This window comes from Pipra filicauda, unplaced genomic scaffold, assembly GCF_003945595.2.
Source record: "Pipra filicauda isolate LSUMZ 115617 unplaced genomic scaffold, ASM394559v2 scaffold618_size212816_pilon, whole genome shotgun sequence".
Classification (NCBI taxonomy): domain Eukaryota; kingdom Metazoa; phylum Chordata; class Aves; order Passeriformes; family Pipridae; genus Pipra; species Pipra filicauda.
Window position 1 is genome coordinate 95,429 of NW_024104774.1, and position 23,332 is coordinate 118,760.

At 40.9% G+C, this 23,332-nt stretch overlaps 1 protein-coding gene across 1 annotated transcript in view; it reads left to right on the forward strand.

The window, feature by feature from the left end:
- Window positions 1–705: 705 nt before the first annotated feature.
- BICC1 (BicC family RNA binding protein 1) overlaps window positions 706–23,332 on the forward strand; it is a 102,536-nt gene continuing 79,909 nt past the window's right edge. Inside the window, exon 1 of the mRNA XM_027745978.1 lies at window positions 706–957. Coding sequence (XP_027601779.1) covers window positions 756–957 — 202 coding nt within the window. The 5' untranslated portion in view covers window positions 706–755. The remainder of the gene's footprint in view (window positions 958–23,332) is intronic.

A 23,332-nucleotide genomic window follows, 5' to 3' on the forward strand; every position in this document is an offset into this window, starting at 1 on the left:
GGTGCGGACTAATGTAGTTAGTCCGCTGGAAGGTGAGGGATGCCTAACCCAGCCTTTTGCGGTGCAGCACAAAGCGCTTGACCGTCATGAGGCTTCGAGCAGCGACCCGAGAGCCAGGTCCCTCCCCGTCGGGAGGGGATGTGCGAGCAGCAGCAGCTACAGCGTCCCCGGGACCTGCGGCAAAGCTCGGGCTCGCTCGTCCTCGCTGCCCACACCGTGGGTCGGCTTTGGGTTCGGTGTTACTCGGCACCGCCACCCGCCCGTCCTCCGCACGATCGCTGCTGACCCTCACTCGGGCGAGGGCTGGGAGCGGGGCTGGGTGCGGGGGACCGCCAGTAGCCACGACCCCGGCCCGGCCACCCCGGGGCGGGGGCGGTGCCGCTGGGGGCGGTGACATCTCCCGTCCCCTCCCTGCCCCTCCCTTCCCCTGTCCCTCCCCGCCCTCCTCCGGGGCCGCGGCGCTGCCCCCTCCTCCCGGGGATATCCCCGGCCCCTCCCCGGCGGGCGGCGGCCCAATGGAGGTGGGGATGCTGTGCGGGCTGCGGGCGGGCTGGGGGCGCCGCCGAGCCGCGGACGCCGCCGGCCCGGGGCCGCGCACACTCGGCGGGGAGCCGGGGGCAGGGGCGGGCGGCGCCGGGGCTCGGGCGGGCGGCGGCGGCTGGGATGAGCCGGCGGCGCGGCTGTGGGGGCAGATAGCGACCCGCGGGGACGCGGCCGAGTGGGGCTCGGAGCGGCGGCGGCCGCCCGGCAGCGCCATGGCCGCGCAGCGCGACCCGCTGAGCGGGTACCTGCAGCAGCCGCTCTCCGACCCGGGCTCCAACAGCGAGCGCAGCGCCGACTCGCCCGCGCCCGGCTCCGAGGAGGACTCGGCCGGCCCGCCGCGGGCCCTGCACAGCCCCGAGTGGGGCGAGGAGCGATTCCGGGTGGACAGGAAGAAACTGGAGGCCATGCTCCAAGGTGAGGCGGGGAGCAGTGGCGGCGGTGCCCCGGGGGAGTCCGGGAGGGACACGAGGGGGCCCCGCACCCTCCGTGCCGTGTCCTGCCTCCCCCATCCCCGCCGGGGCGGGTCCGCCTCCTGTCACCCCTCCGGGCGCGGGACGCGGCCCTGGCTCGGCGGGAGCCCCGCGGGCCGGTCCCGGCTCCGGGCGCTGTCGTGGCCAGGAGGAGGCGGCTCCTCGGCCCCCCATCCCCGGAGCGGAGCGGCTCCGTCCCCCCGGGTGTCCGGACGCTGCTCGGGGCCGGGCCTGGCCGGCGGCGCGGGTGGTGCTGCTGCCCGGCCCCGCCGGGGCTGCGGGTCGGAGGGTCCCGGTCTCTCCGAATTCCTTCTGTAAAAACGTAACATCCCACTCGGGCAGGGCGGTTCGGGCTCTCGGCTTTCGAGGAACAGCTGCGTAGCGGGAAAAGACCTGTTGGAGCCGGGTGTCCTGGCCGGAGGAGCGGGGACGGCTCCGCAGAGCTTGACAGTGGCCGCCGCTGCCGCAGGACCGGCTCGGCCCTTGGCTCCGCTTTGTGGCTTTTTGTTTTTAGAAGTATTTTTTTCTTTCCTTGAGGCTGCATATTTTGTCCCAATATGTTTTGAATTATCTGACTCTCAGTGGAAGTTACGTAGGCAACTTTTGACAAAACAAGAGTGGGCAGTTGCTGGTTTTGTTGCTAAAGAGCAGATAAATAGCTTTGAATCAGTTGCGGATGCTGCGAAATGGGGTAATTCCCCCGGAGTGTTCCCTGCTGTCTGACCTCAGGAGCCCGTGAGAACGGAGGTGAGTTTCAGGTCTTGCAGTGTCAAATCTCAGGGTATGTTTGGATCAACAAGGAAAGGTGATGGTGATTTCAAGAAGGTGCACTTTCCTTTGGAACTACTGTTTTGTAAACATTTAGTGTTACACTAACATGGTAACTCACGTATTTATGTATATTTCCAAAACAAATAAACCCTTGACAAATATTTCACTGGCGTGACACATGAAAGGCATTTCAGTCACTTACTGGAAGCTTTAGGTGCTTCTTCCTGAGCATCCCCTGCCAGGGCACCTGCCTTCCTCCTTCCAGCGGTGAGAGGCTGTGGGAGCCAGCTGGGAAACAGGGGCTGGTGAGTTGGGTTGGTCACTGAAGAGCTGCGGTTTGACTTGGTGACTACAATGATTGGAATTCTTTTAATTGAGATTCTCTCTCCTGGGGGCAAGTTAATCTTTAATCAGCTAATACTTTAGCACTAGTAGAAAAAAATCTCATTATGTAATGCAATAAAGAGAAAGGAATTTGGAGAAACAGAGCAGCATCAACTATTTATAAAGATGTGCTCATCAAAAGTGTCTTAAAACCAAAACCACATGGGTATTTCTGTGTAAGAAGTGGTAGAAAAGGGTCAAAAGTTAGAGTTCTGTAAGAAGATGAAGGTTGCTTTAACTTTTTTTTCTAGTAGCTGAATAAATTTCCATTATCTCATCCCACACATAGTCCTTCCTTCTACTGCCTGGGGTAGTAAGCATGCAGGGGTAAACAAAGCTCCCAAGCAGAATCCAAATACTCTATAGGTTGTGTCACCCAGCAGTAGCCAGTGTCAAAATGTGAGATTTTCTTTGCTCCTTTTAAAAATTTTATCTTACCTTTATAAGAGTGTAGTAAAAAGTCTATGATTGATAGAGCACAGCAAGTAAATGCAAACAGATTGCTGTCTGCTTTTTGGAGAGAGGTTGCTGTATGTCCAGTCTAGAACATACGTGCTTCAGGTGATGGTTGGAGGAGTTTTTGCATCAGACAGTTATCCTTGTTGTGAAGGAAAGTTTATTTTTGTGTGCAAACCTGAATTGTCTGGCTTATTGGCAATGAAAAACTGCTTATTAGGAAACATGAGGCAAACATAGTAGTTCTTTCTGTCAGAAAACTGAACTGTTTGTTAAACATTATCACTTTCTTGCAGTTTCCTCTCCGTACTTTACAAGTATTTATCTCATCTCTTGACTTCTTCCCAGATAGGTTTTAGTTATCCTTTTCTTGTAGAATACTTCAAGCTCAAAGTAGTGCTGCCAGGGAAAGAACGTCATGAAGCCTGATCTGTGAGTGGTACCCAGAAATTCAGAGTCAATTATGGTGCCAATGACAAGCCAAACTTGATTGTATTTTTTAACTTCTCCCAGCCCCTGTTCTCTTTTCTTTCTTTTTTTTTTTTTTTTTTTTTTTTTTTGGTGTCCATCCTTTGGAAGTTGAAACTTTGACTCACCCTTGTAGAAAAGGGACAATGGAAAGGAAGCAGTGTGCCATCTCCAGAAACTAATTTTTGTTAGGGAATTTGTAGGGTTGCATTCCCTATGGTTTCTAATACTAGAGCCTTCACTGGAAGCTCTTAAAAATGTATCGTGGAAGAGAAACATGTCTGTAGTCCAAGCGGTGATGACGAGATTTCTTATTTCCGAAAGTTAGCCAAATTTTTTGCCTTTTACTTTTTTTAAATTCAGGCTGGTGTAAATACAGCTTCTTGGGTTCATATTAGATGCTTTACCAGCTACTAGAAAGCCTGTTTGCATCTGTGAAAGTTACTTTTTAAGTGATTAAAAAAAACTATGATTTCTTCTAGTGATCACCACAGCTCTCTTATATTATGGAGGGGTGAGAACACATTGTCTTTAGTTCAGTTGTCTTTAAAGCCAAATTTGAAACAGCATCTGTTGAAGAAACCTATCAGGAAATGTTCTCATTCTTGCTCGGGGTGCCTTGTTTTTTTTTTGCTCATCAACATCTGTTGTTTACTGTGCTAATCATGAAATGCAAAAAACTATTGGGGAGGAAGGATATTAAGCAGCTCAGTGTTGGGCTTGGTGCTTCTGTTACTTTGTGGTTGCATTGCTGAATTTTGTATGTGTTTCTGCTGTGCTTGTTTTCATCTTTCCTGCCCTTGATAGTTTGTGGATGTTTTCCTGATGGAGAAAGCTGATTTTAGGGAGACTCACCTGGGCATAGCGGACTCCATGGCTCATGGGGGGGCTGGGACACCTTCCTGTGGGATACAGAGTATCTGGAGTAAGTGCTGTAGGGAGACCCTGGGTAGCTCTCTTTCAAAGGAGAGGTGATGCAACAAGTTTGCTACAGTTGTATCTAAAGAAGAAATCAAATCTGAATGGATGTGTCAGAAAATCTTGATTCGAGGGTGCTTCTGCTACTTTTTTTTTTCCAGTTTGAAATAATTGTTTTAGTATATTTGGTGTTCTGTTTGGAATATCAGGAAAGGCAAAAGCTGTGGTAAAAACCTTGAAAATAAGAACGATTTTTTTTTTTCTTGTGTCCAACTACTGTGTATGACTGTTTTATTACTTGCACAGAGATGTCTGGAATAGTGTTCCATAAGCAAATCTCAGTCTTTATAGTGGGGTGTAAGCTATCTTATGCTGCATGTCTTTATCAGAGTTTATTGGTGAACAGATCTTTTTAGAGGAACTTTTTTTTTTTTAAGCAAAATTGAGTAAAACAGATCAGGTGGTCTTCCCAGCAGTGAGAGAAGATAGTATTTCATAGCAGTGCAATTAATTATAGCTGCTCTGCACAAATTCTGGTAAATGCTCAGGTGACTTAATATTGTGGGATGAATTACTTAGTGCACGTTTAAATGCCTGTTACCATAGCAGTTGAGTATTATTATAAAAATGCAAAACACTAAACTTAGGAAAGTTGCCCAAAAAGTATAATCTAACAGCAAATGTTGCAGCAATCAGTAGGCTTAGACAAGTTGACCATGAACACTGAAAAAAAAAAAACAAACAAACAAAAAAAGGCAACACCTTTTTCGCTTCCATGGTGTGTCTTATCCTTGGTTATAAAGTGTTATGCCAGTTTTGCATTTCAAATAATTCTTTTTCTATGTCATGTTCTTGAACAGACATTGGAGGGGTTTTTTTTTATGTGATGTGTGTACAGCACATGCTTAAATATTTTGTGACTTTGTAATTCACTATCACACGATAGCAGTTTGGTAAAAAAACAGATCCATGCTGTTTTTTAATAAGAGTCTAAATCTAGCAGTGGAGTGTGTACCATATTATATATGGCTCTTTCATTAAAAAAAACCAAATTGTGCCTGTTAAAATTCTGTTTTTCTTTGTTCTGTTTTGGATTTTTTTTTAATGCATCATCTTTCATTTTGAGGATTCGTTGGGGTAATATTAGGGATCTAAACTTTATGGGTTGTGGTTTTTTGTTCTGTGTCTTTGTTGTTTGGGGTTGATTCTTTTCCCCTTGTGAGGTAATTCAGAATTTACCTGACTGACTGTTGATAAACATCTGAAGAAAAGCACAGACCTATCTGCCCAGGAAACTGGAGAGCACTCAGCACCGCAAGCACCCTGTTTGCTCATTTCACAGAGCAGGTTGTGTTGCTACCAAGTGGGCACCTTGGAAAACAGCAGTGGATTTAGTACTGACTGTCATTAGTTATGGAGTAGGCCAGAATAATAGGAATCGTGTCAATCTTAATTTGCACAATGTAGACTTGACTTCTATAAATAATAACGGATCACTTATTATTTTTCAGGCAGTAAGGATGAAAGCAGTGTGACTCAAATTCAGTGAGAGCAGTCAGTACAAGCAGCTCTTTGGGCTGTCTTTGTATAACTCTCTGCCATTGCAGCGCTGGGTGAGCACTTCCCCGTCCTGGTCCCTCAGTTTTTGTGCTCTTTGCCTGTTGTGGGGAGTTAGGGGAAAAAAACCTCAACTAGTAATTTTCCACCAAAACAAGCCCTTTTTTTCTTAGGGGGAAGTGACATAAATACTTAGATCATTTTTTTTGCACAGTTTAATCTAGGTGCAGCTTACTGTAAATCTACTGGAAATCAATTGTTAATTTATTTGCCTAAAGGTCACCCCTGAGGCCATTGTCCCATCTTAAGACTGTACTTGTGCAATGCCGGCTTCTGATGCCCGAGTGATAACCAGCTTTTGTTTGCTGAGCCATCAGGTGAAACTTGTATTTAAACAAGTGTATTTTCCCTACTTAATGCATAACTCTGTTGGAAAGTGTACTTCAGTACTTTTCAGTTTTCTCCACTAGTTTGTTCCATCTACAGAGAATGATAAATCCACGTGTGACAGGCAAAGTTTGAGGGAAGTGGAAGGGGGAAGAAAAACACTTTTATTCAAATGTACTAAAGAAGACAGATATTCTAGGAAACCCAGGCCTCTGCTGAGTGTTAAAAAACAATAGTTTTATTAGAGGCTAAACCCTGGATATATGACTTTTGAGCAAGTTAGCTGCCTAATAGGCCGTTGTAATGGTCCTGACTGTGATGGTTTCTGTGTAGGGAGGGCAAGCTCAGTGTTAAATTTATATTGGATTTTTAAATGGCTAAGCAGGAGTTGCTGCTATTCCTCTGGCTTATTTGTGTGTGTGTGATGGTGACAGAAATTTATGTAATAAAACTAAATGTACTGTTGTCCTTCAAATAATTCGTGTACCTTGCTTGCCGCTGAAGTTAAAAATACTCAGAGTGCTGTTGATTTACAGTCCTGTTTACAGCTCCCATGTCCCTGTTGGATCTTCAAGGGTTATGAACTATGTCTTGTCTTTGACCAGATTTGTACTGAAATACCTTCTCAGACTCTTTATTTTAGTAGGTCCTAACCACAGTTTCTTTTCCTAATGGAAGAAAATGTGGGTTTTTTCTACTAAGTTGTGAGATTTCTCTTGGTGGTTTTATTATTTTTTGTTCCCTGCAATGTATCAGCATAACCTATACAAGGACGTAGTTGTGGGGAAATTGGAACCTTCCTAATAGCATTTACATTTGGTCTTTAACTTACATCTAGCAGGAAAAAAAATTCCAAGTTCTTTGTCAAGCTTTCAAATCCCTAAAGTGCTGAATAGTCTATTTCTACAAAAAATAAATACATTAAATGAATTTGTGTGACTTGTAGCTTAAAAATGTTCTTGCATTCCATTGTTAACAATTGTAATAATACCACTTTCTCAAGTTTCAGTGTTTTTTAAGTAGTACAACGGACTATCATGGTTTGGCATGGACTGCTAAGTTAAGTATTGCTGGCTTGCACATTCCTGTTGGTTATATTGTAATCTTTACCTCCGTTGGAAAATATGTCCTATTTTGAGTACTTATTTCAGACTCTTGCTTCTATGCCTTGTCAAACAATGAAACATGCTGGTTTTCTTTAATTTCAAACTTCTGTGTTGAAGAACCAATGGCTTTTTTCAATTTAACATCTTTACAGTAGTATCCCTTACTGTGGTGACTTTCATGAACTTTGAGCTTAAAATCTAATATGACTAGGCACGAGTTGGAGTTCAGCTACAAAAAATGCATACAACTAATAAGCTATCTGAAGGGATGAGCTCTTGATTTAAGGATTTCTTCTTTAAGATGCTGCCTATTAATCAGAGGTAGTTTCTAAAATAATTTTGACTTTAGCAATTCATTCTTTGAACACAACTGCAACTTTTGTTCAGTACCTGTTTTTGTTTCATGGGGCTTTCTTTCTGTGTGACTGTATTGCATGGGGCAATGTAGCTCTTCACGTTTTGGTGACTTTTATAGCTGATTGATGTAAAGATGTCTACAGTGATATCCTCTTTACTGGAATGGGAATACATAATTTTCAAATAACTTTTTCCGTGTTAAAGGCTTATTGATGTTGTGAGGGAATGCTCAGGAGTGATAGTGTTATCTCTCTATCTATACAGTCTAAGTAATCTGAGTATTCAACAACTTCTTGTGTGAAAATGTAGTTTTTGGATATGGGTGGAAAAACTCTTGTCTCTGCAGGAAAAGATGGGTGTGATGGATGGGGGTTGAAAGCAAATACATAAGAGAACACTAGGTGTCTGAATAAATCAGATAATAATATTGCCTGGTAGCATAACTTTGCTTAGTTTTTCTGTGGCAAACTAGATTTTGTGAAGAGAGGTTGATGGGCATGTGGCAACTGCCCTGTCCTAGTTAATATCCTGCTGTGCAGCTTTCCTGTAATCGAGACCAAGGCACAGGACAGGCATGTGCCTGAAGGACAGTTACACGGGAAGCTCCCGTACCTTTACTGGGAAACCCACCTGAGTCGGTGCATCCCTGAAATCCCTGAGGGCAATGCAGGCAGCATGGGTAGCAGGCAGGTGGAAGTGCAGGGCTGTGAGCTCCCTGAAGGTGAGGATGTGTGGTGGGATTCAGCGATTGGATATAAGCTCCTTGGGATGCACAGGCTGGGATGCTGAGGAGGAGGTGTTGCCTTTTTGTGTGAGACAGGCAAGATTGCACGGAGCTCTGCCTTGGAGCAGACCATCAATTGTGTGTGTCAGAGGATATAAGCAGATGGAGCCAGACTCTTCTCAGTGATGCTTAATGACAAAACAAGAAGCAAAGTTTCATTTTATGACTTTTCCTCTTTTTTTTCTGAAAGGAGACAATCCATAAAATTTGGAGACTTGTCGATTCTGCAGTGTTCAGTGCTGAAGTGAGGTCGCTCATGTCTTTTGGAGACCAAAGGAATCAAAGGATTCTTAGCAAGGGTTAATATTAACTTGCTGGTTGAGATCTTACTGAGGCGCCAGGGTTCACTTATGGGAATGGGATAAAGTAACTGGATGTTCAGTGGCCAAGCAGTGGGAGCTGGCTGTGGGCTGGGGTGGCCTCGCTGCTTCAAGGAGTGTAGTTCATGGACTCCAAGCTATGGATTACTCTGCATCCTGCTGAGCTTTGCCTTCTTGCTGATGGCATGTGAGCAAGTTGTGAAAACAGGACTTGGTAATGCAGCTTGGATTGGAGCACAGTCCTGTTATCTCTATTGCTTGGATTCTGTTGTGTAAACCACAGAAATTCTTGTTGCTTAGTACCCTTCCTGGAAGTGCCTTTCTTGCACATGTGAGCGTTAACAAACAGGAGATAGATTGTTCCTTAGGTTTCTTTCATTTCAGGGGTGAAAGGCTTCTAAAATATCTTTATAAATGTATCACTTGTAATCAGAAAGACAGACAATAATAGATGTTGCATGTAAAAGGCATGAGATTTCCACTCACTCTGACAGCCTTCCACATGGCCAGCTGCCAGCAGCTGTGTCTCGAATTTGGCATCTCGAGATCAACGGTTTATAAATGCTGTGCAGTAAAGCTCCTTTTTTATTGCTTAGCTTGTTTGTTTGGTTTTGGTTTTTTTTTTTAATTGCCCAGGCTAACATGCCCTAGAACTTTAAAGATCAGATTTTGACCCATCCTGTTGGAGGCTCTGAGCTTTTGGGGCACACTGGGGTCACTTGAGGAGGTGGCTTTCCAGGACACTCACACAATCTACAATCAGCTGAAGATTTTCTGAAGGCATAATTGGTGCCTGATAAGCGATGGCCGTGTGTGCAGTTAAATGTTTTGGCTGTTACCTTCTCTAGAGGGACTCAGATGTAGCCTGGTAGTAATGTTACTGGACTACAAGGAATATCCTCTGTTGAGCTGCTTTGAGACCTCAAATAAATTGCTTTTTTATTTTCCCTCCATCTGATTTGACTGCTAAGCCTTTTCCCAAAGGCAGGGAGCTGGTCACTGTAGCTGGTGCCAGACATAAGGCAGCCTCATTCCCTGTTCCAATGCAATTCCAGGATTTACCTGGTGTGTAAAGGTTGCAATAAAAATATTCCTTATATATAAAACTTGGTAAACTTCTATGGAGAAGCTTTTCCTCAAATATTAACTCAAGAAAATAGTGAGTCCCCATTCCTCTTCTGGCTTTTTGCCTGTTGGGAACATGTGTAGATGCAAGTGAGGAATGAGCCATCCATTTTCCATTTACTAAACTTCCCTGCAGGCCAGGCCTGGGAGGCTTGGTTCCATTTTCCACTAAAACTATGTGATATGAATTAGGTCTGTAAGAACTGTTTTCTAGGAAAAATAAGCAGCAATCTTTGTGCTTATGTGGTTATTGTCAGGCTTGCAGTGTGTGAATACTGAAGAATGTTTGTTATACTGTAGCTTTTATAGGTACTTTTTCCCCCCCATCCCACAGAAAGGTTTTTCTGATTTGTTTGTTTTCCTGTGGGCCTTCCCAACACTTTATTTAAGAAACTGCAGAATGATGCATTTTTTAGGTCTTTCAGTCCTTCTCTAAAGCTTTTTGACTTGCAGAGATAACTTTTATTTGTAGGAATTATAATGCCACGGAATGTTTCAGCTCTAGCTGTTACAATATTACAGAGGTTTTGAAAGCAAAAAATTGTAAATCAAAATGAGTGCCAAGGAAAGAAAAAATGAAATGTCATTCCAGATCATTCAAGTGACATATATGCATATTCGAAATACGTACTTAAAAAGATTGAGCTGTGTATTTTCTCACTTGGTGCAAAGTATGTGTCAAAGCTTGAATGATTGACTGTACTTCTGATGAGATGACAAGCAGAACAAAACCAAAATACCATTGTGTTGCTTGTGGAGCAGGTCAGATCAGGGCTTTGTCTGATTAAACTTCAGTCTTGGAAAGGAATTATGCTATATTTCCTTGTGAGGAAAACTTGCAACACTTTTATAATGAAGCGTGGCTAAATGGTTTATGGTATAACACATCTGAAAACTGCTATTGAGCCAAGTAAATCTGGCCTGAAAGAAGCCATGTTAATAGATAATTGGAGGGAGAAGTTGGTAATACTAACAATTTATCCTGGTTTTTTGAAGTGTTGTTTTGGGCTACTGGAACATATGATATACATATGGGATTTTTTTCTTCACTTAATAAGCACATAAGTGAGTGGTCTGTTTTATGATCTACCTGCCCTATTGTTATCTCACACAATCACAGAATGGGTCAGGTTGGAAGGGACCACGGCAGGTCATCTGGTCCCACCTCCCTGCTGTAGCAGGGTCATCCCAGAGCACACAGCACACTTCTGGATTGTGTCCAGAAGTTCTTGAATATCTCCAGTGAGGGAGACTCCACAGCCTCTCTGGGCAATCTGTTCCAGTGCTCAGTCACTGCACAGTAAAGAAGCTCTTTCTCGTGTTCAGGTGGAACTTCCTGTGAATCATTTTCTGCCTGTTGTCTCTCGTTCTATCTTGCCATTTAAAGCTTTCAAATTTTTGATTGTATTGCTAGTCTAAAGTTTCATGGTGAGGTTACTAGATATTCCAAAGTTTTAAATATATTTTTACCTCTTCCTTTTTTGTTTGTAAATATTTTTTAGCTCTACCAGGTAGAGCTAAAAGTATCACATGTAGGTGATGCTTTTTTCTATTTTAAGGAAACTTTGGTTTTGGGAATCTGTGTTTTCTTTCTGAATTAATGGTTTAAAACTAACCTCTAAGTCTTTTTCCCTGTTGCCAATGACTTTGTATGAATGAAGGGCTTTGATTATGTCTATTTTTATTGGCTCTGTTCTGTTCAGACTATGCCTGCAATAAATTTATGGCAGTTGAATATACGAGATTGGTAATTTAAGACTAAGCATCTTGAGAGAGGTAAAAAATGAAATCCACAATTCCAAAACAAATATTAGGTCAATTATAAGTGATGCAGTGAAACACTTTATATGTTAAAGGAAGCTTTAGTAGATTGATGCCTTCTGAAGATATTTCCTGGGACCTTTATGGTGAGATATTTGTGTTGCTTGAGGGTGTGTAAGCTGGGATTCAGTGAACTGTTTGCAGGGTAATTAAACCAGGAGCTCTGTTGTAAGGTAGTTCCTGTGCAGAGAGCTACAGAGCCATGGTGAGTGAAAGGTTAACCACTTGCTGAAAAGAAAGTAGTTAAAATAATCTGTGTTTAAAATCATATCTGTGTGTGTAATACATAGATTTAAATAAAAACGTACATATGTATTCGTGTGTAATTGAAATGGATACATTTGCATGCCATCCTTGCTGTGATGTGGAAATACTTTGTTTCATCTTGGTCTGCCTCAAGGAATATGAGACTTGGTCTCACTTCTTCTGAATGTGTGAGTGCATCCATGGGTGAGAATGCTGTAGAATGGTGGAATAATAAATTACATTAGATGGCCTCTGTTTATATGCCATTGGAGCAGTTAAAATAGCATTGATTTAAAGAGTCTGGATGTGGAATACATTTTTTTAAAATACTGTTTTATACAGTGGAAAAGAATCTTGGTATGTCTTTACTTTTTTAGTAAAACAAACATAAGTGCTGTTTTTCCTTAGTAAATTTACTTCCGGAGTGTGTGTAAAATAACGGATAAGAGAGAATATGTTTCTAATCTATTCCATGTGCAGAAACAGTGAATAAATCTGATCAAATCTTTTTAGTCCTTTATAAGCAATTCCTTTTTGAAATAGGAACATGTTCTGTGGAATTTCTCTGTGTGGAAGACGTTACCACCGTTAGAACGCAGAAAATGTGGATCCTCAGTATGTGTGACATTTTTTAACGCACTAAACAACTGAACATGCAAGGATGTTTTCTGGGTTGCTTAGCAGCAGTCAGGTTTTTTCCTTTAAGTGGTCTTCGGTGACATCTTTAGATTGTTCAGAGACTTGGCAGAAATAAAAAAAGTCATTCCAGTGTTTGAAACATGAGGAATCGTTTAAGCTGTGGAAAAAAAAAGGTAGGGTTGGCTCATTGTAAAGTTTTGTTTATATTTAAACATTTACAGAACTTTATATTCTGTGTTGTTGTAAATGTTTAGGGAAAGTGAGTGTAGAAGAATATTCTGCTGGATTTTAAGTGCAGCTTTAGGTGTTTCCCACCTGAAAGACACAAACTTTGGCTAAAGATCAATTGAAAAGTTTTTTTTAATTGATGTACTTGCTGTTGGAAGTATATTTTCTGTATTTATGTAGAGAGCTGAGGGTTAGTGGTGTTATGAGTTGAGAATGTAATAAAAAATTAAAATATGAATATACTTTTTTTCTGTATAGGACATCAATTGCATCTATGCAAGAATGTGTGGCTCTCCTGTGTCACTGCAGAGCTTCTGTTGGCACTTCCACTTGGGAATAGCCAGCAGAGAGTTGGAGATTAGTTTTAATAAGGTGTTAAAGAATTAAGTGCTGTCAGCTTCGTGCTGCAGCTCCCTGCTGCCTGAGGGTGCTTTTGGTGTCTCTCTTCCCTGCTGCCTCCTTTCACATGAGTCAAAGGGGTGTTTGTCCTCCAGGTGGAGTAGTGGCTTGGTCTGGCAGGAACCACAAACGTGCCCAGGACGGAGCCAGGCGTGGGAGAAGAGTGGCTGAGTTAAAGGAAAGATTTACACAACTGCCCGTGCAGGTTCGCCAGAGCAGGGACTCGCTGGGAGGGTGTCAAGGCCAAGTTTTTCAGACGGATAGGAAATATTTTTTAAGCGGGAAATCTCGGGACCCAAGAGGCAAAGGGAGACGTGACTAAGAGGGTTATAAGAGTCCAGTAGCTTTGGATGTGAACAGGAAGGATCTCCCCGTACATCGCACGGCAGCCAGACGGGCTGCTCTGAGAGGAGCTGCTTCTGTGCAGCCACTCTTCTGCTCTCTCTTTTGTTTGTGCTGTTTTATGGGAGGAGAGGAGGAGAAACCACTCACCAGCTCTGTTCTGCCTCCTTCCAGCAGTGTGATGGATCAGGATCAACTGGAGCCCACTCGGCATTTTTGCAGCTGCTCCACAGACTTGGGGCTGTGAGAGCAGGCTCGGGGCAGGCACAGGAGTTGGGAACCCACAGGGGCTGGGTGAACATTCAAATGTTTTCCTTCCTCTCCTAACCTGCCCCTCCAGATGGAATAGATTGTTGGTGAACACTTACATCTGAGTGTAGGCTTTGGTGTAGATGCTTTCCTACCTACCCAGGCTTGCCATCTCTCCATGTGGTGTGAGGAGGAGGGAGATGCAGTGCATGTCTCAGAAGAGCTACTGCTTTACTGGCAAGGTGGTTGGGACTCTAATGCATTTTGTTTGCTGCAATAAAGCAAACTCAGATGCCTCAGTGCATGTTGACCTCCATGTTAAAAGATGGAAACCAGAAGAGCTGGTGCTCGTGAGCCAGTCAGCAAGGATTTGCTTTGTTCTACTCTGAAAAGCCACAGCCATAAAATAAATTTTGCAGTCTTTTAGATAACACTAGAGGTTTTAGGAGTGTAGTTTTGAGTACAGCTGAGTATTTGCTTTGTAAGCTATTGGCACTGTGCACTTTTATTCATCATTTTAATGTCCTGCAAATGATTAAAAATATAAATTGGGAGACTATACGTATTTGTAAGGTAGATCAGTTTTACCTGGTAGTGTGAAGGTAATGGTAAACTTATAGATGGAGCTTCTTATTCTGAAACACTTTAAAGTGCTTAGTATTCAGCATTTTGTTGTAATTTAACTTGTCTTACATCTTTTTAATAATCAAAGGAGTAAGAATGTGTTCTTAATAATGTAAAAGTAATTTTATATCCTGCAAAGGAGTTCAACATCAGCACAAGTGAAAACATGGTACTCCCTTCTACTTATAAAAAAAATAAATCTTTGTGTTCTCCTGTGGTTCCCAGGTGTTGTCGTCTTCTCAAACATTCTGCTCCTGAGCTGTAAGTCTTTAGTTCAGGTTTAGAAATGCAGCATCAATTTCTCTTTTGAAGTAATTTATGAGTTAAACCTAACTGAATTTAAAGGGATAATATTCCAACATGTTTGAGGAGAGAAGTAGAGATGAAGAGGCTGCTTAGGAGGAAAATTGCCTTTTCAGGCAATTCAAGTAACTTTTGATTTAATTTTTTTTTACTATGCTCGAAGGACTCTTGTTGGTGCTTCTGTAAATGCCAGGTGCTGCTGCAGATGGGTCACAGATCTGCTCCCTTTGCTCAAATACAGACTGTTTTTTGATTTTTCTGGCAGGAGTTGATTAATTACTGCCAAGTAGAGATTGAAAATGGACTGAACACCCACACTGAACACCTTAGGGGCTGATGCTTGAGCTACCTTCCTGGTGCTGTTTCTTTAGCAATGTAAGAATAGTTTTCTTTTCTGGAGAAAACTCTCTGATTTATGATCAAGTGGGTTCATGCAGACACAGTGAGAGCTGGCAAATATTTCACTGTGATAGCTTAGGTGACAGAAGCCAATTTGCTTTTTTTTTCGAAAACCAATTTTTTCTTCTGACACCTTAAATCTGGTGATTATTTTTCTTCAAGTTACAGAAAAGAGTTGTATCAATTCCTGCAAATTGGTTTTGCCAAGGTTGTGGGTTCGTAGTAGCCAAGCAGTCTCATGATTTCAGGGTAGCAACTTACAGAGCTGAAAAGTATTTTATGATTAAAGCCAGTTGAGTGCTAACAGGAACCCCAAATTCAACCAAAATCAAAATAGAAGAAAAAAAACATAAACAGGAAATGTTGCTGGTTTTGGCAGTCTTAATAATAATGGCTTATGAACTCTAGAAATGGAGTACACCATCCAGACTTTCACCTCTGTTAATTCTAGGTATGTTTTTTTTATTATACAGGGTTGAGATATGTAGAGACTTTCAGAGTCTACTGAGTTTCCTGGATTTTTATTCTGGCCATTGCAATGTCCCTTCCTCTATGTCAAGATGACTTTGGGAGCTTTGTGTCTATGGAAAAAGAATAAAATATGAGCTCACATGCTTGTCCTTACAGAACAATCTGCTAGTCTCCATACGACTGAATTAGTCCTAATTGTGTGCAATGCCTCATTGTTTTTAGTAATGTGCCAAACAAAAAGCAAACAATAGCCAAATTCTGTTTTAAGGGGACAGTTCAAATAGTTGAAATAGCACTGGTAAAAAAACCGCATGAAGGAGGAGGCTTAAAAACATAAATTAAGTGATAAAGTCATTGTTGGCACAAGAGAAAACACAGCACTGTCAGGTTTATCTCAAGAACAGTCAGTTGAAAAAATGATTTTTCTCAGATAATGGAACTGTGTGAAGCTTGAAGACTGGAGGTGCATCTGATGGGTTGTACTCGTGTTATTGTAATAAATTGTATGCAGTTGATAGTTATACTTTTGTACTATCTTGAGCTCAGGAATAAATTGTATTGATAATAAGTATTATCTTTGGAATAAAGGGAGTATGTATTTATGATTTTTTTTTTGTTAGAGTATCTGGATTTCAATATTAGGAGATGATGTTTTGAATCTTTGGTTTGTGTTTCTGTGAGTATGTGGACTTTTTTCAACTGTAAAAACAGACTTGGCATAAAAATCACTCACAGTCTCTGCTAACTGAGGAACTTAGAAAATTCTTAGGGATTAATTGCAACTCTAGGAAGACCCAGTTAAATAAAGTCAATAGTAGAAGGCTTTCCTTAATACTTATCATGTGTGGGTAGGGCTCTGTTTGCCATTTTTCTGGATGAGGCATAATGTAGTTTATTCTAAGTGGACACTTCCACTTCAGGGAGGATTTTCCTGAACTGAAAATGCACATTTTCTGTGGTGTGACAGCAGAGCTGGACTTCCCTCTGGGGGGACCCGTTCTTATCCTTTCTCATCCTTTCTCAATGTATTTCTCAATGAAATGAGGCCAACTTTAAAATTTCAAAAAGCCAGTTCTCGTGGAAATACCTCATGTCTGGAAGTGGAAGCTTCCAGTATGATACACTGCCAGAGCCTTCTCAGAAATGCAACTTAGTTTTATTAACCCTCCTCTTCAAGTGCAGTTTTCTGCAGCTGTGAGATACTGTTCACTCTGCTTAAAGACTCCTGAAACATGAACTTTCCAAACATTCAGCAGAGGAACCAGAGCAGCAAGTCCCCAAGTTTCCCTTTCTGCTGAGTTTTAAAGCTGATCTGTTCTAACTGCATGGAGAATGCACTTTTTCTGTTGGCTGGGTTGCACTGCACGAAGCTATAGTTCATGTTGTGGAACATCTTGAAGTCTATATTATTGTAATGGAAGAAGAATGTTAGGAATCTTTTGTGGACAATTTTTTTTTTTCAGCAGAGCTTTTTGTATCCTTGGATCACAAAGAGCAAAGGCTTTGTAACTTTTCTGTTCCTTAGCAGCAGGCATTTTCTGATTTGAGGGCTCCATGATCAATCCTCTCCTTCCTCTCTCAGGAAAATAATTGTTGGGTTGACAGTTTTTGATAATATACATAACCATAAATTTTCAGTTTTCAGCTTGACTTTGTTTTTATTTTTTCTCCTGGATGGCTTTGTGGCTTTATCCAGCATTAGTCCAGGCTTTGCATAGTTCTTGCAAACCTGTGGGAATACTAACCTGGCTTTTTCCATCCTGAGTTCCTGTGTGTGAATAAAAAGGCTGAAATAGAGGTCAAGGACTCAGTATATTGAGAACAACACAATTTAAGAGTTTGGTCAGTGGAAGGTTTTTTTCTTAAGTTATAAGAGGAAGGAGCATTAGAGGTTATTTGGGGTTTATTATATATAATTTTTTTGTTTGTTTTATATTTTTTTAACTTGCAATTTAACTTGCAGAACTTCCCAGCAGTGTAAATCTCACCCAACATGTGAAAGACATCTCTTGTTAGGGCTTGATAAAGCCTAGAAGAAGTAATGGGGGACTTGAAAAATTTCAGGTGTTTCTGTGATTGGGATACTTGGCTGTATGAATTGCAATTTGCTGTTGAAAAATTATGTGGCTTGAAATAATCATCAGAAAGAGAGGCTGACTTAGTGTGTTCACCTTGTACATAAATGCATACTTTTTAATGAGGTGGTTTTGTTGCTGTTATTAACTGCTTATAATTTTCCTGTATTATTCCCTTAATACAGATTTTGATGGAGAATGAAAACCTAAAGCAATTTTTTTCTTAACTGGATCTGATTAGGACTTTGCTGCATTTTTTTAATTTTTGTTTTTTAAAATGAACTGCTAACTGGTGTTTAGGAGAAACAGTAGCCAAATGCAAGCACATGAGGAGTATTGACCAATCTGTGCCCCGGGGTGGTGGTGGTGGTGGTGATTGTTTTTCGCTGAAATACAGAGCTGAGATCCCCTTGACTGTCAAGTGGCAACAGTGCCATTATATTTTTTACTCTCCAGCAAAAATGAGTTCTCGAGGCTTGGTTTATTGTTAGTTCTGCTGAACGTAAAATACTCAAATAGTTCCTTTTGGTGGCTATTGCAAACACACATACAGTCACTTTTTTTTTAATTGATGGGCAACTTGTCTCTTTCATGGAAACCTGACCCCAGTACCTTCATATTTATGTCTGGGAATGCTGGCTTTGAGCTTCTTTAGCCTGCTCTCGAGTGGACTGTATTTCCTTAAGGAGGTTTGCAGTTCAGAGACCTTTGTCTGCTTGAAACAAAACTGTTGTTGAGTTAGAAATCGCGTATTCATACAGTGGTTTTGTTTTCCCACATATCAACTTAGATATGTTTAAAGTAAGTTGAAAGTAGTCTAGTTGTATAACTGAATTGAAAATAGCTTATAGGAATATGCTTTCTTGTGTTTTACATCATATAAATCAAGCACAGCTAAGTACTTTACAGAAGCAAATGTGGTTCCATAAAAAAAAGGAGTCCTTTTTCTCCTATTACATATCTTTATGATTTCTAGCTAGAATTATTCTCAAGAGTAATCTCTTCTAGTGTTCCCTGGTTATGGATTTTGGATAATATTTTTCCTCTTGCAAGGCTCACTTGATACTTGAGTTGATGGTTTACAGTAGTTATTTCTTGGTCTATTTTAAAAGAACTTCATCAACATCGTTGCATGTTTCCTGTAGTTTGCAGTGTAACTTATCTGCTGCCATAGCAAGCTAATCTTTGTCTTCTTGAATAACACTTTTTAATATTTTTTTGTCCCAAAACTGGCTGTGGTTTTGGTTTTATTCGCTATTCAGTCCTGAGAGTGACATTATGCCCCTTGGTTAGAAAATATATCTTAAAATCGACAAGTGTACTATGTCAGCTCAGCTTCAACAGATCTGGATATGTGCATTCATTATGTCAGTTAATTATGACTACTCCAAAGAACACAAATTGGTAGGTAACAGTGCAAATAGTAGACTTGATTTTTCTATTTGGTTCGCTGACATTCCTTCCAGATTACTAAGATTTCCTTGTCACTTAAAAAGTGAGTGTTTTGGCAAAAGCTTTATGTAAGCAATGAAACACATGGGCAATATTTATAAAAACTGGGATATTTTGCAAGTACAACATGTTGAGAGATGTTACACAACGTTTAGCCCATAGTGCTTTTTATGAATAGGTAGTAATTTCATTCTGTGTTTGGCGATACAAAAGTGGAAATTCTTTATTTGTTACCTTGTGACTTAAAATCTGCTCAGTGATTTTGTGGTGTATTGCAGGTTGACTTCGAGTATTTTTAGAGGAGTAGGGTGTTATGCTGCCCGAGTAAAGAGGCACTTACCACGGTACTTGAGGCAAATATGCATACAAAAGCAGATGTAAATATAGACTTTAGGAGCACTGTTTATGCTGGTAAGTGCCATGTTGGGATATGCTAAATGCTTGCTATGATGCTTGCTAACATTTCCTCGTTTATTAGGAGATGTGCCCTGCCCTGAGCAGCAGACACTTAAAAATTGACCATTGGAAATATTAATTCACATCTGAGATAATTTATCTATGTGCAGTATGAGGTATTAACTTTCTGCTACAGACCAGGTTTGGACTAACTTCCTTATTTGTTCTGTGTATAACTTTATTACTGTGTAAATACTGAAAAAGGAGTTCATAGTTGACATAATACCAAAGAAAAAAAACTTTGACATGAACTTCTACGGAAAGGATCCAAATTGAGTGATACTGAGCAAAAATGGTAAAAAAAAATTAGTTCTGAAAACCGGATTACATTAAATCAGCTGCAGTAACATCTTGCTACTTGATCCTGTTTTTGTTTGCAAAAATACAATATTTCTTCAGCTAAAGCCTCCACACAGGAACTGGAGGCAGAAATGGGCCAAACATTAGTTCCTTACTTGTTATTGTTTGTTTTTCTAGATTTTGGCAGAAATTGTACATTCTTTGTTTTAATTTTTTGCTTCCCCACACTTGACATTTTATATCTTAAGTTTATGAGTTTCTTTCCAGTTTATTTTGCATGAACTTACTGGGTTTTGGTATTGTATCAGTTCTTCTAAGCAGGACTTCCCTGAGTCTTGTAAGTGGAAAAGAGGAGCTTAATTCCAGACATAGTCAAGACTTCTAGATAAATGAGTTGGTAACTCAGCCTCGGTTGTCTAACCACTAAACAATGCTTTCTTGTTTGCTTGTGGTCATTAATTTAGCTTAAGCATTTCCTGCACTGTATCACAAGGTTGTGTAAATGGAGTTTTGTAGAGTTTTCCTGGCTTATATATTTCTTGTAAACAACAGTTGTAGAAATAGCTTTGAGTCCATAAAAATACAAAGTAGCTTGCAGGGGGCGAGATACTGGTCTTTGAGATCGTACAGGGTAGGCAGTGATTTGCTTGTGTGCGAAAAGAAAGGAAATCTTAGGACTTGAGTAACATATTTTGGGCCTGTTTGTGTGGGCAACATAACTCCAACTCTCCACTTCCTTAAACGCCTCGCTCAGTTTGGTGGGGTTTGAATAAAAGGTTCACAAAGGCCGGCTTTCACATCTGGGTACACACGCTCCTAAGTGATGTTTATTTAGAGTTAGTCAGATGCCCCGTAGCAGTTTTGGGATAGGTTTGAGCAGTCAAAGCGACTACTAGAGGTTCCACCCCTCTGCGGGGTTGCTTCCTGAATACTGAAAAGTGCAAATGGAGATCACTCACTGCTGCAAGTGTAGCGGTTCAAAGGTGGTGTCGGGACTATGCAGTCCCTCGGGAGCATTTCGGCTCCCTTAAGGCAGGACCTTGTCTCTAGGAGGTGGGAATCACAAGGAATCCAATGGTTAATAAAGCTGGCTTTCTAAAGACCCATTTGTTCGGAGCCTTGGGGTGGGGGGAGCTTTGCATTTCTACACTTCTCCCACGTAGCCAGAATACATAGTTTGGAAACCAAGAAAAACTAACTTGAGTGTGTTGCTGTGTATGAAAACGTGGTCCAAAAATACATATGGGATTTGATGGCTGAGCTATAAAGATGGTGATAATCTTTATTCCTATAGCATGCTCATATATTTTATTTTAAGTACTGCAAAATTTACATCCTTGACTAATTTTGTTTTCCTGAGATCAGCCCAAATTTGGGAGGAGTCCCCATGTGAAGATGGCTAACAACCTAGATCAGTGCTTGAAGGTGAACGGGGCAGTTAAAACTTCTCATCCGTGTGCAGTTTTAGTGATGTGTGCTTCCAGCATGTCTGTGTTTAATTTCAGAAAGGGCTTTGGGATCTTTGAGGGACAAATCTCAATAGCATTGAGGTATTTGAATAAATATCCCTGTACATTCTGCCAGAGTTTGGTTTAGTCTTTAACCCTTAGGTGACTAACTTAAGGTCTCTTTCTGCTGACTCTGTAATACATAGCACGAGCTCAGCTTCATAATGCCTGAGCCATCCTGCATTTTTGGGAGGTATTTGTTTCCAAGGCATTCTGGAAAGCCTGGTGGATTTATAGCACCTTCAGCTGAGCAGTTCTCAATGAATTGGTTATGAATACGTGACTTTGCTGCTTGTTTGTGTAACTTGAAATTCTGCTTTTCTATGCCACCTTACACTTGGTTTGGCAAGAATACTTAAGTTTTCTGAAACAGTACTTAGGAAACTGAGTGCAGTTTGCAACTGGTTAGTTTTTTCCACAATGAAAAAAAGATTTACCTTCCTGTCGTTCAGCTCTTCATTCACTGTAAAGAAAATAATGTTGTAGGTTTTCCCTAGTATTGATGAAAAATGAATTAGAAATAGGTGGTGAAAGAATGTAATTATTGTTTAGCTGAACTTTACCAACTTCAATGATCTGATGCCATTCAGTGAATTTTTGATAGAAGATTATTTAATTTGGAAAATAGATTGGTAATAAAAAGATGTGCTGCCAGTGTTAGTGCAGAATTTCTTGTGGAGCTGCATCTTTTTGTCCAGGAGACTTTCTCCTAGTGCCAACTCAGAGCACTGTTTTTCTGGATACATGCATTGACTATGACTCAGTCCAGTACTGTTTATATCTGTAGTGCTGACTCAGTGAAGAAGCAGGTAGGATTTCCCAAATGGAATAACTTAGCTTAGGAGATAAAATTAATGTAATTGTTTTAATTTGTTGTTGTTTAACACTCTGAAACCAGAATGCTTTTGCTTGTCTTAAGCTAGCTGTCTTCTTTTCTGCTGAACAGTCCACAACTCTAAAGTAAAATCTAATAGATTATCCTTGACAGCTGATGCAGCCCACATCTCCTAATGTGGCATGGTTTGAGCTGGTATGGATGCTAGGCTTCTGCAATGTAAACCAGTGCAGGCTTTTATCTTACTGTAAACTGTGTCTAGAAACCCTAATTATACAACTTGACGTCCTTTATTTGCTCTGAGTGCGTATGTTTTTATTTATATGCATGCACATAAATGGAATCATTTAATGCTTTGGCAGCTGTATATAGCAGTTGTGTTTTTTAATATGGGGACTGTTCATAAGAAAAAGATCATGTAGATGTTGAAAATATGGACATAAAACCAGCTGTGAAAATAAAACTTGTTCACCTTTACCAGAAGGGTCTAGACTTCTGTTGTGCTTTGATCTTCTTACCTAAACAATTACTTCATTTCCTTAGCTTTTTAAAAGCAGAAAGATCTTGGTGTTGTGAGTAAACTTTAGTTTGGCAAAGTAACTTATATTGCTGTGGTTTTGTGCTGATACATAATTGGATTCCTTGCCTAGCTAATAACGTATGGAAAAATGGGCGACAAATTGGCACACACTTAGCTGTGGTGATACACAGCTCTAAACTTGATGTAGGATAAGTTTATTTCCTCTGCTTCCACCCTTTGGGGAGATCCATCCCACTCTCTCTTACACATCTGCTTTGCGACTTCCACAGGGATGTTGTTTACACAGAACTGTGTTTGTTCTTGACTGAAACAGATGAACTCCTTCCCTTCAAAGATTATCTGTGGTGATATCTAAGAATAATCTAAACTGGGACAATTTTTTCTGTCTTTAAAGCTATGAAAGGTAGAAATTGAGATTTGCAATGTATTTCTGTAAATTGAGTTGTGTGTTAAAATGTGATTTTTATTCTTTTCTTCCTTTTTTTTTGTTTTTAATTAGCTGAATGCTTCAGTGCCTTGCCCCAGTGCTTCTGCCTGTACTTATTTAAATCTGCTAATATCTTATGCTTTTTTTTCTTGGCTTTTTAAACTTTTTGTCCTTTGCTATTTGTTATGTATATATTTGGATAGCTAGAAGAACTTGTTTTCATCATATTGTAGTATGATGGGTTAAAGGAAAAAATGATGCCAAGCAGTCTGGGTGTATGGATTTGCAAGTGTGGCCGTTTTTCATATGAGGTGTTTGCAGCTGTGTAGATGTGCAGAAGCAGGAGCACAGATGCCTAGAAAAGGGTCTGC